The following is a 16,753-nucleotide window of genomic DNA, read 5'->3' on the forward strand; positions in this document are numbered from 1 at the left end:
AACGAGTAGCAACATTTGGAAATGTAAAGGGAGAGGGTGTGCGCTTTTTAATCTCCTTTTAGTTTGGATCTGGGGAAAGTCTAGATTTCATCTTTATTTATAATCTTACAGTTTCCACTAGATAATTTTTCTAACACTATTAATGATAACGAATGTCAGGTATTTGATGTAGCATGGCTCTAGCTCTGAGAAGCAGTTCAGCACTAAAATGGTTCATTTCGTTGACCCCAGTAGAGTGGTAATGTTAGTATTAAATCCAACGCACTGCTCCATTTTCAGCCCTAAAATAGTTTGTTTCTTTGGCCCCAGTAGACTGATCATATGAGTATTAAATCTAGCACACTGCTCTATTTTATGTTATGTCCTGAATGAAGAAGACATACACAGACACCAGTGACATTTTGAAACAAATTTGTATTGTGCAATGGAAATGGTAAATTGTGAATGATCAAATATGAAAATGTGCATGTACTGATGCAAACATGTACTGTATGCCGACTGTAAGTATGTGCAGTTATTTAACTGTAATACATGACCTGGTTTTAATGGAAACACTTGCTCGTGCGAGAATTACATTGAACACTATTTTAAAAGACTACGAACCACCCTGTTGATCATTTGTCATCAAATGGTGTCCTTCGGTGTGTCTGAGCAGGTGAACACTCTAACTGGAGGAGATGTACTTTTACTCCGACCCTGGTGATACCGAATCTGGTGTATCCTCGAGGTGGTATATAAATACCCTAAACCCACCAATATAGTGAAGACAGCAGAGTGTCCCTGAAATAAGGGGGGCTGCTGCTCCCTAGCTGCTTGTTCCCCATTAGTCAGACCTACACTATACCTGTCCCAGGGCCTCTTGCACGTTCCCCGCTCAACAGAGAAGTGGCTCTCTGGTACGGTGCTTGTAGCTCAGCGCACAAAAAGAAGTAAAATTAAAAAATCGATCCAGGAAGCGAGGGGCAAGAAGCTCATGCGTCAAGGACAGGGATGGCATCAGGGCCTTTCAACCTTTTCAGTCTAAACGGCCGATAAGCCTCAGGGAAGCCCCCAGCAACTGCGCCATGTTGCCAGTTAGCAGTCTTACAACACAGCAATATATTTCTCTCAACATACATTCGCAAAGCTATTCTTTGTTTGTTTGGGCGGCCGTCACTTCCCTTGGAGCATACAGAAGTGTTATCACGTTGTTGCCTTTTTACACCGGTTCCTCCACAGCAGGCACTTGCTGACATAGAAGGATGAATAGCTTTTCAGTGGGTATTTCCTGTTTTAGCCCCTTGCTGCCGGGCCATCTCATGATAATGGGCAGCTATTGCCACCAGATCTATTTCTTTGTCATTTCTTTGGGTAAAATTGATGTGACATATTTTCCTCTGATGTCCTCATTATGCTACTAACTCATTTTCAAACGTTAAGATTCCTACAGATTTTTGGTCCCAGAATGTTGGCATGTATGCACATGGCCTCAGAAAACAGTTGGCCTGGCAACATCCAAGAACTGGAGAGCCCAGGGAAAGAAGGATGTGTAAATGCTCAACCTTTACACTGACAAAAACTGTGATTGAGTGAGTTAATGAGTCTTGTGAAGTGGATGCTGTGGACTGACCTGCCTCCAGGCACTTGAGAGAGTGAACGGTATTTTGTGTAGCACATATTACCCCAGACACTAGATCGTTCCTCTCGTTCATCTGGTTCCAAATGACCAGAAACGAAATGTACCAACTTGGAAAATATCTAACTTATGTTTTTGTAAAATAAACAGTAAAAACATTGAAAACAAAAATGCAATATAATAGTACTTTAATGTTGTAATATGAAATGAGAGAATAGACGATAATGCCCATTAAAACTGGAAACCCTTCATAACACTGAGACTTTTATTGCATGAATCTGAACCTCAAATCTGTAGCTACTGATTTTACAACAGCCAATATAGCAGAGAAGTCAAACGTGTAATTTACATAATTCATGTACCCCACAATGCATTGGTAAATACCCCTCTCAGCAATCAGATTACGGTCGTTTTTGCTCACTCTTAAACTTTTCAACAACTAGAAAAGGCTTGTTGATGTCTACAAATAACCAGCAATAACATAAATGAGGGCTATTAATAGATTTTCAGTATTTGCAAGTGATCCTCTCAACGCCAGGCTTTGTTTTTGTTTTATATGTCTCATAACTTGTTCGTTATTTAAAGGCTCCCCCTAGATCAGGGGTCAACAACCTTTGGTTCTCCAGATCTTTTGGACTCCCATCACCCGCAGGCAACATAGTCTATAGTAAGGGATCATGGGAGACGTAGTGCAAAACATCTGGTTAGATGCTGGTAGCAGACACCTGCCTTAGATTTGCATTCCCTCCCAGGTGCGCACATGTGGGTGACCTTATTTTCACCCTGTGCTCCCTGTCACAGATTTCTGTGATTTCATGGAAATAAATTACTATGCGGACATTTACTTTGTGGGGGTAAAATAGATAACTACAGATGGAGGTGTTGAAAAGGTTAGGGGTCGGATTAGTAGGGGGTAAATGAGTGGACATGGGTGACCCCACATTAAAAGAAAAATAAACAATTGACCACATAGTAAATTACCACGCAGTGATTTATTTCAATGAAACCACGTAGAGCCTCCTGTCGCCATCTCAGCAGAGTAGCGCCTAGAAGCATCCACTGTAGGATGACGGAAACAACAAACTGTAATAAACAAAGCATAACAAACCACAACACACCGACTTGATTTAAAGAAACATACACATGTTTTTTGTTCTGAAACCCTTACAAACAGGTTTGATCGCCTGTCCTCTGATGAGCTCACCCCCCCACAGTAAATGCCAATTGCGTGAAGCTTACCATATGTTACACCTGGCTACCCACTCCCACAATCACATTACTTCTCCCGCACCCATTGTCACTTTCCATCTGTCTGGGCGCTGCGATCCTACTCCCTCCTCCCCTTTTCTCTCATCTTTGCTCCTCCTTTCTTCCACAGGGCACAGTCTGGTTCACCCAAGGTGGGGGGCACAAGAAGCCAACTTCTCAGACACGCTTTGGCACCTCAAGACCACTGTGGTGGAGCGGGTGCAGTAGAGATGCTTTTTAAAGTGAGATAACATAACGCTGTATGCAATAAGGCACCCAACACACATGCACGCGCACAGGCAATGCTCACAAATGTAGAAACACACACCCCAAATAGGGAAAGTCTGTCAGCCGCAAAATATCGTATTTTGATGCTGCCATGTAGGATTGTGCGCACATTAGAGAAATGCCATCGTTGCCACTTTGACCACAAGGGGAGATATGTGAGATCAATCCCTTTAGTGACCTCTTCATTGGTTTATATATTGAGAACAATCGGTGTATATCAGTGCAATATAAAGACACCCTCTTTGTAAATGTGACATAGAGCACAAGAGGTCAAATCCCATGACCGCAGCATTATGGCATTTCATCGCTGGTGAGCCATTGTACACAGCGGGCGAGGAGCGGGCATTAACCACTGTTACAAACACTTCTACTGCTTTACTCTCTACATGAAGCACCAACAGAAAAATTCACTCAGATAATAGGGAAAGACCGCACCACAATTCCAGCCCCGACATCCATGGAGAAGAAGAGACCCTCCAATTTCACTACACATTGTTCATCAGAATACTACTCCACACACAGGTCATTTGAAACAACAGGAAGTCGCCAGTGCCAAAACCTTAATTGATCTACTGGGCGTAGGCCTTCCTCCCACTGTGCAGGACCATCAGATCTAGCTGTGGTCTGGGATTTTACTGAATTGCTCAATCGTTTCTTAAATCCAGCAGTGTATGGTACTATACACAATTGCTCTGCTGAGTATACGCCGCTCTCCCACCATATAGGACTCTCAAATCTAGATGCTCTCACGCCATGCAGGATTCCCAAAGTCTAAGCATCCCGCCATACTGTGAGGACTAGCGGCAAAACATGGCCCACAACCAAGAAGCTCAAACTATCTACATACTTAACGCACTCAATAACTCACAAAACACCTCTCGCACCGCAAGCCGCATGCACTTCACCACACTGCAACAACACGTAAGCCGCTCCAACAGCACGCGAGGTTCGCCATCGCTCCGATACTTGCACCAAATCTCAGCGCACGGTGTCTACCGAGATGTAGCTGCCAACAGAACACCACCCCTCTCACTATCCTACTCCCTCTTCACCCTATTAACCCACCTCGCCTTCTCGTTTGCAGATCCGCCAGAGTGCCTGGGGACCAACTCCGTCGGTGACGGTGCGCGGTACAGATATCTCTAACATTTAACATTCCACTTGAGGGCTCAGCCTCTCCCATGGCCAGCCTTCCAGCACTGATATCTTTATACAGCTGCTGCTTTTAAGCCCAGGCCCTAGTTGGCATAGCTCCTTAACCCTGTGAAAACGGATGTCTTTGTGGTCATAGGGAAGGGAAGGCTGTAATGGGTGTTATCGGCCCAAAACCACCGGACCCACAACTATTTTGCAGGGCGATAACACCTGTTACAGACTTCCCAAAGCCCCCTCTACCCAAGCTGCAACACTGCATGATCAAAGTTCGTTATAAGCTCAGACAGCTTCACCTGGTAATAGCATGATCTCAGAGTGTGAGGACACTGGGAGATCTTCCACAGAGGCTCCCTTCATGTTGTATCACCAGAGTCCCTTTGAGGAAAACTGAGACTGAGTGCGTTCAATTGTCTAGAGGTCTCTCAGAACAGAATCTGAACATCTCAGAGTTCTCAGCCAAAGTATTTGCTCGTAGGTATTTGAGGTCTAGTTGTTAAGTCGCTGGCGATGCTAACATGATCCCAGCATTCTAGTCCTACCTTCCTCACACACCCCGTGTGATCTTGTGCACACCACTTTATCCCACAGTGCTTTAGTTCTCATGAGCATCATTAGAAACAGGCTAATCCCCAGAATTAAGTACAAAATATGATTTGGAAATTTGGAAGTGAAGTTCAGCCTCAGAATGATGCCTGTGTCCCAAGCATATTTCAGGGCCTTGCCGCCCGAGCGTTACTTGCTTATACTGGCCAGTACTTCCTGCGCTGTTTGACCATCTCAGCCATCTTCTCCATCCCTTCCACCAGTCCATCGCCACTGGTGGCGCAGCAGCCCTGTATACGCCATTCATGCCCCATCAGCTTCAGAAGCCTCAGCTCTTCCACTAGCACAGAGGTGGACCGGGCCCCGACCAGGTCCTGTTTATTGGCCAGTACTACCACTGGTACACCCCACATGGCATCATTCTCTAAGATGGCAACCAGCTCGGACCGGGCCTCCTCGAAGCGCTCTGGGTCGGCGCTGTCCACCACAAAGAGCAGCCCATCCGTGTTTGTGTAGTAGTGCCTCCAGAGAGGCCGGATCTTGGGCTGGCCGCCCACGTCCCAAATGGTGAAGGACACATTCTGCATGGGCTCCAGTGTCTCAACGTTGTAGCCGAGGGTGGGGATGTTGGGCACGGTCTCATTCAGCTTCAGCCTGTACAAAATGGTGGTTTTGCCAGCGGCGTCCAGTCCCAACATCATGATCCGGGCTTCCATGCCTTGGAAGCTCTTCAGCGCTTCCTGGATTGTGCTGAGGAAAACCACCAATCAGTACCAAGCGGTGTGTGGCTCTCTCCTTGTGCACACTCTCACTGTCACGCCTTGCTGCTGCACCTGTCAATCTCTTCCTGGGTGTAAAGGTTACTCAGGCAATTGAGTTAAAAGGTAAAGGCAATTGAGTTAGCCGTGTGCCGACTCCCAAGCTGCTGTCCCCGTGATGCAGGTAGTATGCACTGTTAGCACACTGCCTAGTTCTTCTCCCTATATGCACACAGCTGACTGGCCGCCTAGAGGCATTTCTGGTTTCTACAGTCAACCTCATATTTCGCAATCTTGGTTTGGATTGGTTCAGGGCTGTGTTTGTCTTATACTGTGACGTACGTAGCAGGGGATTGGCTTTTGACACATCATTACAGCCAGCTCTGTAAGTGAAATGCTGGACGGTGCCTCGCTGGAGTGGGGCGTGTCTTCCTGCCGCAGTGTCTGATGGAACGGGAAGTGAAGTGATACACTGTCAGAGGCAGAACAAGTCTTTCTCTGAGCGGGTGCGAGCTGACTTCACAAAATGGTTAACGCTGACAAAGTTCACAGTGGAAAGACTGTAGAATGCTCTGGGTTTCTGTTTTTGGCTGCAGTCAGTATGACATATTGCGTGATGTACGAGTCGGACGACTCACTGAAAAGTTGTTTCTTAAGGTGGTGAGATTGCTCAATGGTTTGAGTAATTACTGCAGAGGTCTTTGTGGAAACAATAGGCTGAGTAGTAATGTGGCAGGGACAACCTTTCATCTTTCCGAGAAGGATAAATTGTGTATTACCGAGTTGTGTTAAGTTTAGTGTTTGACTCATATATAAGTGTTACGTCTGAGGCAGGGTAGGCCTGTCTCAGAGATGAGGGACAGAAACAGACACACTCACACAGCTGGTAAACGTAGCGGGAGGACAGAAGCCTTGACAGGCTTTTCCCCATACTTTTATTCTCCAGGTCACATGGGCCATCACAGCCACGCCCCTCCGTTTCCATGGTCACATGGCCATCACATCCCTCCCCAACTTAGACAACAAAACAACAGACTATCATAACTGGATACATATGTTTCTCAGTCTCTTGGCTGGTGCCAACAGTAAACATAATCCTTTCTTACTGTCTCTCTGTTTTCTTCCTTCTAGTTTCTCCTGCTCCTCGATAGATCCCGTTCAGTACAAAACCTTGCAGCCGGGTGGACAGTGCTGGATGCTGTCAGAGGGAATATCGGCTGCTTCTTTCTGTCCTTAGGGTCTCTTCTGTCCTGGGAGTTGCCATCTCTTCTCTCGACTATGTGTGTGCTCGCTGTGCCAGGCCAGGCAACTCCGTCATTTTGTCTGGCGTATGTCCCTGATCTGGCATGGCGCGTGCAGTCGGCGTCATTGGAATCTCTGGTCCCTCTTGTCAGGTGATAGGTGGTATTTATTTATGTATTGTTTGCTTGTTAGGTGCTTATACAATAAGTATATACTGTTTCAAAGGGCCCACAGGGCAGGAAGGGAGGAAGGGTGGGAAATACATTACAACAATACAGCATACAATTTAAGAGCAGAGGGGGAAAAGGGAGGGAGACAAACCTACGATGTCTTGTGAGTATTCAGAACATGCAAGGGCAGAAGAAAGAGGGATGAGAGGGTAAATGCTGGGGAGTCCGAGCCCGTGGGTGAGCCATGGTCAAAGTGCTAGAAATGCATAGTGCCACATGGCCATGGGCCGCAGGAGGGGTAAGTGCGAGTCTCCAGAGCGGAGGGTGTGCAAATGCTAAGTGCTGTGGACAGACAGGGGCTGGGGGGAATTGGTGTGGGAGGTCAAGGCACTGAAGATGCATAAGGGCCAAGGGCACCGATTCAGCAACTGTGGGATTAGCAGAGGAGAGATGGAGGGAAGGAGGAGGAAAAGAGGAAAGTCTTAAAGAATTTCCGGAATTTGAGAAGATCCTGCTCAAGGGGGCCAGGGAGGCAATTCCAAAGGAGGGAGCCCGCAGATGAGAGTGAGCGTCCCCCTGCCCTCTGTTTAGCAAACCACTTTACACACAAAGAGTTGGTGTCAGAGGAGGGAAGTGGTCTAGAGGAAGAGTATTTAGTGAGATAAGGTTGAAGATAGTGAGGTCCCCGGGCCCAGACAGCCTTATGGATGATGCAGAGGGATTTGAATTTAACCTGTGCAGCAACCGGGAGCCAGTGAAGACTTTATAGAGCAGGAGAAATGCGGTTCTTGGGCTTAAGGCCAAGGATAAATCTCGCTGCCCTATTCTGGATAAGCTGGAGGGGTCGCAGAATGGAAGAAGGAATATTTAGGAGGAGGCTGTTACAGTAGTCAAGTCTAGAGAGAACCAGGGCTTGAGTCGCATTGAGCCTCTGAGGGAAAGTGAGAAAAGGTAGAATTCCTTTAAGAAGGAAGTGAAAACAGAGGTACCAAAACAGTACAGCCATGTACCTGGTATTTGCCAATAAAGAGACAATACAGAGTGGATGGTAGTATGGCAAATGCAAGGTAACCCAGCCTTATTGGAAGTATGCAAAAGCTGGGGAGATGTAACGCTCACCTGATTCTCGCAGAGGCGCCGGTCTTGACTGGGCGACTACCGTATCTTCAAAGGTGATGTGTAGCACCCGGTTGGCTCTTTGGGCTGGACCTCTGTGCACTGTATGCCTGACGTGTAGAGTAAGATGTCTGCAGATAGAAAATATGGGGTTAATGAACTGGGGTTATTGAGGTGTCCCTATCTCTTTCCTCTTCTCCTCTCCTGTAGACCCCCAAAGGTTAACGCTCTCACCTTAGGTAAGTGAATGCCGAGCTCTCCATCTGCCTCAGGGCAGGGTGCTGTAACCAGTTTCTTCACTGGATAGGTAGCGCAGGCCTCTTGACTTCAGAGGACTGCTGTCCGTCGTTTACTGCACAAACGGTAAGTTTCGAGTCATTCAAATGTCTTTAAAGTCTTTAGTAATGATGTCTCTTGTTTTGCAGGGTTCCGGCGATGGCGGATGACGGGCTGAAGTGAGTTGAAGATGGAGCCCGTGTGATGAATAGAAGCGCCTGGAAGCACGTAAGTAAGCGCTTGTTGCCTGCTTCACTATGCGCTCTAACTGTCTTTTTATTTTGCAGGTACGAGTTCGGAGCGGCTGCAGCGTGCCGGAATACCCACTGGATTAGATGTGGAAAGGAGTAATGGCACGTGAGTATTAAAGTTCCCCAATGTCTTTAAACGCACCTTGTTTTGTCTTTCAGATGCGGGATGCAGCGCCGAAGGCCTCCGGAGCGTGCGAAGAGTTGGTAAACTTTTGTCTTTCAGATGCCGGAATGCAGTGTGAAGACCTCCGGAGAGCACGAAGAGTAGGTAAGCCTTTGCCTTTCAGATGCCGGAATGCTAACCTGTTCTTTCTTGTCTTTATAGGTGTTGCTGAAGACTGGATTCAGGATGGTAAGCCTTTGCCTTTCAGATGCCGGAATGCTAACCTGTTCTTTCTTGTCTTTATAGGTGTTGCTGAAGACTGGATTCAGGATGGTAAGCCTTTTTCCTTAGGCCCAGGACCGGATGCAGAAGACACGATGAGCGTTCTGCTGCAGAGGTTGCAGAATAACGCAAAGCAAGATTCATCCACCGGGTGTGGTTTAAATAGCCTCCTGTAGTGCTTAGGTGTCTCCTTCCACAGCCACGCCCAAGTAAGAAAAGAGTTCCTGGTAAGAAAATAGTTCCTGCCTTCCAGAAGAGTTCCAGTGTTCTGAATCTAGGGAGTGGCTCCAGCCCCACCCAACAGGAAAAGTAGTTCCAAACAGAAGAGGATCAGAGGCTCAACTGGCAGGCAAGTAAGCAGCATGGTCTGCTGAAGGTAAGTCCACCCAAGCATTATGAGCCCGGCGCTTCCAGCGCTGGGACTGGGCATATTTATGAGCCTGGTGCCACTGGCGCCAGGACTGGGTCCAAAAGGTCCCAATTGGGACTGGTTGGCACTCGGAACCTGGGTTATGGATCTGCTTCCAAGGGAGTTGGGAAAACCCTGACCTTTTGGAAGCAGAGATCATGACAGTACCCCCCTCAAGGCCCCTCCCAAACCGGGCTTCTCCGGGGGTTTTGGCTTGTCAGGAAATGTTCGGTGAAATCTTTTGATTAGGCGAGGAGCGTGGACATATTCAGCAGGTTCCCAGGATCTCTCTTGGGGGCCGTAGCCTTTCCAGTCAATTAGGTAGAATAGTTTAGATTTGGAGATCTTGGAGTCCAGAATGCTTTTGACTTCAAACTCGAGTTCTCCATTCACTAGGATAGGTTTTGGAGATTTGGTTAGTCGGGTTTGAGGTTGCACGGGTTTTAATAGAGAGACGTGGAAGACCGGATGTATCTTCATGTGCGGGGGCAAGTCCAACTTGACCGCTACTGGGTTTACTATGGTAGTGATGGAATAGGGACCAAGGTATCTTGGGTTGAATGTGCGTGGCCCTTTTAGAGATAGATATTTGGTGGATAACCAGACTTGATCCCCTACTTGATAGTGAGGGGCTTCCTTCCGATGTTGATCTGCTCCTTTCTTGTATTGTTCTTTAGCCCTTTGAAGGTGAGAAACAGCTTCCTTAAAGGCTTGGGTGATTGTAGAATGCAGGTAGTCTACTGCTGGTGTTTCAAGATCTTGGAGGGGATCCAACTCCGAGGTTCGAGGGTGACTGCCGTACAAAAGAAAAAACTGGGTTTTCCCAGTTCCCGAATGGACAGAGTTATTGTAGGCATACTCGGCTATCCAAAGGATATCTTTCCAAGTTTTTTCAGTTTGTTGCAGCATGCAGCGTAAATACTGTTCCAGAGTTTGATTGGTCCTCTCGGTTTGTCCGTCGGTCTGAGGGTGGTGACTGGTCGATAGTCTCACATCAATTTGAGCCGACCGACAGCAACTTCGCCAAAAATGAGAAATAAATTGACTACCTCGATCCGAAATTAGAACCGAAGGAAAACCGTGCAGTCGGACGATGTTTTCGAGAAATTCTCGGGCCAGAGTTGCTGCTGTTGGCAAGCCTTTGAGCGGAATGAAATGCGCCATCTTGGAGAATAAGTCCACGATTACTAGAATCGTATTGTATCCGGAGCATGGAGGTAGATCGGTGATGAAGTCCATAGAAAGCGTATGCCAAGGGCGAGGTGGGATGTCAATAGGGCGTAAGAGGCCTGCTGGTCTTTCCTTTTGACTCTTGTTTTGGGCGCATACTCCACAGGACATTATAAAGTCTCTGATATCTTTTTTCCAAGACGGCCACCAGAAGTAGCGCTTGATCTTTTCTGAGGTCTTGGCTATACCGGGATGACCTTCCATTAAAGAGTCGTGATAACAAGAGATTACTTTTTTCTGTAAATCTGTGCTGGGTAGGTATAATCGTTCTTGGAAATACAATAAGTTGTCCTTTACTGCAAAGTCCTTTCCCTGCAGATGCCAATTCTGTATGTCTGCTGGAGTTACAAGTTGCCTGGCTTTATCCTTAACTTCCTCTATGGATTCTGTGGCGATTACACCCAGAATTCTTTGTTCGGGAATGATTGGTACAGGTTTAGGGTTGACCAAGTGTTCTTCCACTCCCATCCGAGAAAGGGCATCGGCTTTACCGTTCTTTGTACCAGGTCGATAGGTAATTATGAAGTCAAACTCGGCAAAGAATAATGCCCAACAGAGTTGTCTAGAGGATTGGGCTTTTGCGGTCTTCAAATATTGCAGGTTTCGGTGATCCGTAATCACAGTAACGGTGTGTCGGGCCCCCAGCAGATAATGCCGCCAAGCCTTAAAGGCAGACTTGATAGCCAGAAGTTCCTTGTCAGTAATCGTGTAATTGATTTCAGGAGGCGAGAATTTGCGGGACCAAAATGCCACGGGATGCAACTGATTGGTTACCGGGTCCTTTTGTGATAGAACTGCCCCCATGGCAAGGCTTGAAGCATCAGTTTCCACGATGTAGGGGAGTTCGGGGCGAGGGTGTTTTAAGATTGGTGCAGAGATAAATTTAGTCTTCAAATCCTGGAAAGCTTGTTCCGCCTCGGTAGACCATTCAAAACGTTTGTTTTTCTTTAACAAGGCAGTGATGGGCTGGACTATTCGAGAGAATTCGGGGATAAACCTGCGGTAAAAGTTAGCGAAGCCTAACATGCTTTGCACACCTTTTACGGAGGATGGTGATGGCCATTTGAGAACTGCATCGACCTTCTTTGAATCCATACGCACTCCGCCAGGTGATAATATGAATCCCAAGAATTCAACTTCAGTCACGTTGAAAACACATTTTTCCAACTTAGCGAAAAGTTTGTGTTGACGCAATCTTTCGAGGACCATTTTCACATGTTTCCGATGTTCAGATTCCGATGAAGAATAAACGAGGATGTTGTCAATGTAAACAACAACACATACATCTATGAGCTCTCTGAGGACATCGTTCATAAAATATTGAAAGGCGGCCGGGGCATTGCAAAGTCCGAAGGGCATGACCTGATATTCAAATAGCCCATACTTGGTGCGGAAGGCCGTCTTCCATTCATCGCCCTCTTTTACTCGTACCAAGTGGTAAGCTCCTCTAAGATCCAGCTTTGTATATATGCATGCTTTTCTGACTTGGTCCAGGAGTTCAGGGATCAAAGGTAACGGATATCTATTCTTAACGGTGATCTGGTTCAGGGAGCGATAATCGATACAAGTTCTAAGGTCTCCTTCCTTTTTTGGAACGAAGAACAAAGCTGAAGAAGCAGGGGACTTGGAAGGACGAATAAACCCATTTGCCAGGTATTGATCCAGGTATTGTCGAAGGTGAAGGTTCTCAGGCTCGGTGAGGGCATAAATTCTACTACAAGGAGGAGTAGATCCAGGTATCAGGTCTATCTGGCAGTCATAAGACCTATGAGGAGGTAGAGAGTTAGCCTGATCCTTCCGGAAAACATCTTGGTATTCTAGGTATTCGGGAGGTAACTGGGGAGTCTCTGAAGAAATTGCGGCCAGTGCAACACCAGGTGGAGGGTGACAAGTAGAGACACATTCTGGAAACTGGACCGTTCTTGCTCGCCAATCGATCAGAGGATTGTGTTTCTCTAACCAAGGTATTCCTAGAATAATCTGAAACTGCGGGGCCTTGATCACATCGAACACGATCTTCTCATGGTGTCCATCTTGACTTACTAGCGTCACCTCTTGAGTGGTATGCGTTACTGGCCCGGAGGCTATCTCCGTACCATCCACCGTAGTAATGACGTCCTTTACAGCCTTGGGACAAAGAGGTAGATTCATCCTCAAAACCATTTAATGATCCACATAATTGCCGATGGCACCGCTGTCGACGTAAGCTTCAATTGCATGTAATCGATCCGGATTATCAGGGCTAATGAGGACCATAGGTATCACGAAATGCGAGGTCACGGAACTGGTTTTCACGCTCGGCAAGAGGACCTCTATTCTTGTCGGGCGAGGTCGTTTCCCTGCTCAGAGTTTGTAACTTTGGTAACTGCAGCTCCTACTGCCTTCTTGGCAGGTTTCACCGGACAGTCTCGAAGAAAGTGCCCTGAGTTTCCGCAATATAGGCATAATTGCAACTGTTTCCTCCTTTCCCGCTCCCTTTGTCTTAGAGGACCTTTCAGACCCCCTATTTGCATGGGTTCCCCGGAGTCTACTCCTTTGGAAGGAGTTGGCGGTTTGGAAAATACTCGAGCATCAAACTTGGAACGATCGGCCTTCCTGTTCTGCAGCCTGTGATCTATTTGAACGACCAAGTCTATATAATCCGAACAGTCTTGTGGGGGATTCACTACTTGGGCTAAAACGTCTTTGAGCTCTCCACGTAGACCTCTATAAAACAGCGTAATCCTTTTGTCCTCAGGCCATTGAGTTTCCACTATTAGTCTATTGAAAGATGCAATATAAGCCAAAAGGTCTTGATTACCCTGTCGCAACGAAAGAAGCTCATTGTCCAAGGCCTGCCCCTGTGAATGTCTTGCGAACAGTTTTTTCATACTAAGCTGAAAGGCTTGAAAATCATGGAGAACCGGATCATCTTGATTAACTAGAGGGATCGACCAGTCTGCCGCATTGCCACTAAGGTACGAAAGTACAAAAGCTACTTTTGCTTGATCAGTTGGAAAGGCTGCTGGCCGGCATAAGAAGTGCAAACGGCACTGATTGATAAATACTGCAAACCTCTTTGGGTCAGCAGAAAATCGTTCGGGCGGAGCCAGAGGTACATTCCCAGGTAGGTTGATCTGCACTGGATTCATAGAGGATGTTGAAGGAAGATTTGCCCCTGATGCGGGTAACGGGGTCTGTCCGGCTTGTGACTGTAGCACTTGTCTAGCAAGATTGTCTGTTCTCTCCTTGGAAATAATTAGTTCCCTTCTTAGAGCATTCGTTTCCTGACGAGCTGCATGCACTTCTGCCCTTAGTTCCCCAAGTAACCGGGCTAGGGGGTAGGTATCCGAGGTTTCCATAGCGCCTGGGCGAGAGTTTTGCGGTAGGCTTTGCGTTCTGTAACGCTCACCTGATTCTCGCAGAGGCGCCGGTCTTGACTGGGCGACTACCGTATCTTCAAAGGTGATGTGTAGCACCCGGTTGGCTCTTTGGGCTGGACCTCTGTGCACTGTATGCCTGACGTGTAGAGTAAGATGTCTGCAGATAGAAAATATGGGGTTAATGAACTGGGGTTATTGGGGTGTCCCTATCTCTTTCCTCTTCTCCTCTCCTGTAGACCCCCAAAGGTTAACGCTCTCACCTTAGGTAAGTGAATGCCGAGCTCTCCATCTGCCTCAGGGCAGGGTGCTGTAACCAGTTTCTTCACTGGATAGGTAGCGTAGGCCTCTTGACTTCAGAGGACTGCTGTCCGTCGTTTACTGCACGAACGGTAAGTTTCGAGTCATTCAAATGTCTTTTAAAGTCTTTAGTAATGATGTCTCTTGTTTTGCAGGGTTCCGGCGATGGCGGATGACGGGCTGAAGTGAGTTGAAGATGGAGCCCGTGTGATGAATAGAAGCGCCTGGAAGCACGTAAGTAAGCGCTTGTTGCCTGCTTCACTATGCGCTCTAACTGTCTTTTTATTTTGCAGGTACGAGTTCGGAGCGGCTGCAGGGTGCCGGAATACCCACTGGATTAGATGTGGAAAGGAGTAATGGCACATGAGTATTAAAGTTCCCCAATGTCTTTAAACGCACCTTGTTTTGTCTTTCAGATGCGGGATGCAGCGCCGAAGGCCTCCGGAGCGTGCGAAGAGTTGGTAAACTTTTGTCTTTCAGATGCCGGAATGCAGTGTGAAGACCTCCGGAGAGCATGAAGAGTAGGTAAGCCTTTGCCTTTCAGATGCCGGAATGCTAACCTGTTCTTTCTTGTCTTTATAGGTGTTGCTGAAGACTGGATTCAGGATGGTAAGCCTTTGCCTTTCAGATGCCGGAATGCTAACCTGTTCTTTCTTGTCTTTATAGGTGTTGCTGAAGACTGGATTCAGGATGGTAAGCCTTTTTCCTTAGGCCCAGGACCGGATGCAGAAGACACGATGAGCGTTCTGCTGCAGAGGTTGCAGAATAACGCAAAGCAAGATTCATCCACCGGGTGTGGTTTAAATAGCCTCCTGTAGTGCTTAGGTGTCTCCTTCCACAGCCACGCCCAAGTAAGAAAAGAGTTCCTGGTAAGAAAATAGTTCCTGCCTTCCAGAAGAGTTCCAGTGTTCTGAATCTAGGGAGTGGCTCCAGCCCCACCCAACAGGAAAAGTAGTTCCAAACAGAAGAGGATCAGAGGCTCAACTGGCAGGCAAGTAAGCAGCATGGTCTGCTGAAGGTAAGTCCACCCAAGCATTATGAGCCCGGCGCTTCCAGCGCTGGGACTGGGCATATTTATGAGCCTGGTGCCACTGGCGCCAGGACTGGGTCCAAAAGGTCCCAATTGGGACTGGTTGGCACTCGGAACCTGGGTTATGGATCTGCTTCCAAGGGAGTTGGGAAAACCCTGACCTTTTGGAAGCAGAGATCATGACAGTACCCCCCTCAAGGCCCCTCCCAAACCGGGCTTCTCCGGGGGTTTTGGCTTGTCAGGAAATGTTCGGTGAAATCTTTTGATTAGGCGAGGAGCGTGGACATATTCAGCAGGTTCCCAGGATCTCTCTTGGGGGCCGTAGCCTTTCCAGTCAATTAGGTAGAATAGTTTAGATTTGGAGATCTTGGAGTCCAGAATGCTTTTGACTTCAAACTCGAGTTCTCCATTCACTAGGATAGGTTTTGGAGATTTGGTTAGTCGGGTTTGAGGTTGCACGGGTTTTAATAGAGAGACGTGGAAGACCGGATGTATCTTCATGTGCGGGGGCAAGTCCAACTTGACCGCTACTGGGTTTACTATGGTAGTGATGGAATAGGGACCAAGGTATCTTGGGTTGAATGTGCGTGGCCCTTTTAGAGATAGATATTTGGTGGATAACCAGACTTGATCCCCTACTTGATAGTGAGGGGCTTCCTTCCGATGTTGATCTGCTCCTTTCTTGTATTGTTCTTTAGCCCTTTGAAGGTGAGAAACAGCTTCCTTAAAGGCTTGGGTGATTGTAGAATGCAGGTAGTCTACTGCTGGTGTTTCAAGATCTTGGAGGGGATCCAACTCCGAGGTTCGAGGGTGACTGCCGTACAAAAGAAAAAACTGGGTTTTCCCAGTTCCCGAATGGACAGAGTTATTGTAGGCATACTCGGCTATCCAAAGGATATCTTTCCAAGTTTTTTCAGTTTGTTGCAGCATGCAGCGTAAATACTGTTCCAGAGTTTGATTGGTCCTCTCGGTTTGTCCGTCGGTCTGAGGGTGGTGACTGGTCGATAGTCTCACATCAATTTGAGCCGACCGACAGCAACTTCGCCAAAAATGAGAAATAAATTGACTACCTCGATCCGAAATTAGAACCGAAGGAAAACCGTGCAGTCGGACGATGTTTTCGAGAAATTCTCGGGCCAGAGTTGCTGCTGTTGGCAAGCCTTTGAGCGGAATGAAATGCGCCATCTTGGAGAATAAGTCCACGATTACTAGAATCGTATTGTATCCGGAGCATGGAGGTAGATCGGTGATGAAGTCCATAGAAAGCGTATGCCAAGGGCGAGGTGGGATGTCAATAGGGCGTAAGAGGCCTGCTGGTCTTTCCTTTTGACTCTTGTTTTGGGCGCATACTCCACAGGACATTATAAAGTCTCTGATA

The 16,753-nt window shown here is 47.3% G+C and overlaps 1 protein-coding gene across 1 annotated transcript in view; it reads right to left on the reverse strand.

Moving 5' to 3' along the window:
* The window catches only part of LOC138521613 (ADP-ribosylation factor-like), a 54,204-nt gene extending 48,325 nt beyond the window's left edge, over positions 1-5,879 (reverse strand). The window contains exon 1 of the mRNA XM_069634566.1: positions 2,461-5,879. Within this exon, the coding sequence (XP_069490667.1) occupies positions 5,047-5,565 (519 nt within the window). The 5' untranslated portion in view covers positions 5,566-5,879 and the 3' untranslated portion in view covers positions 2,461-5,046. The remainder of the gene's footprint in view (positions 1-2,460) is intronic.
* Positions 5,880-16,753: the final 10,874 nt, after the last annotated feature.

The sequence above is a fragment of the Ambystoma mexicanum genome, chromosome 13 (genome assembly GCF_040938575.1).
Source record: "Ambystoma mexicanum isolate Mex_15411 chromosome 13, UKY_AmexF1_1, whole genome shotgun sequence".
NCBI lineage: Eukaryota > Metazoa > Chordata > Amphibia > Caudata > Ambystomatidae > Ambystoma > Ambystoma mexicanum.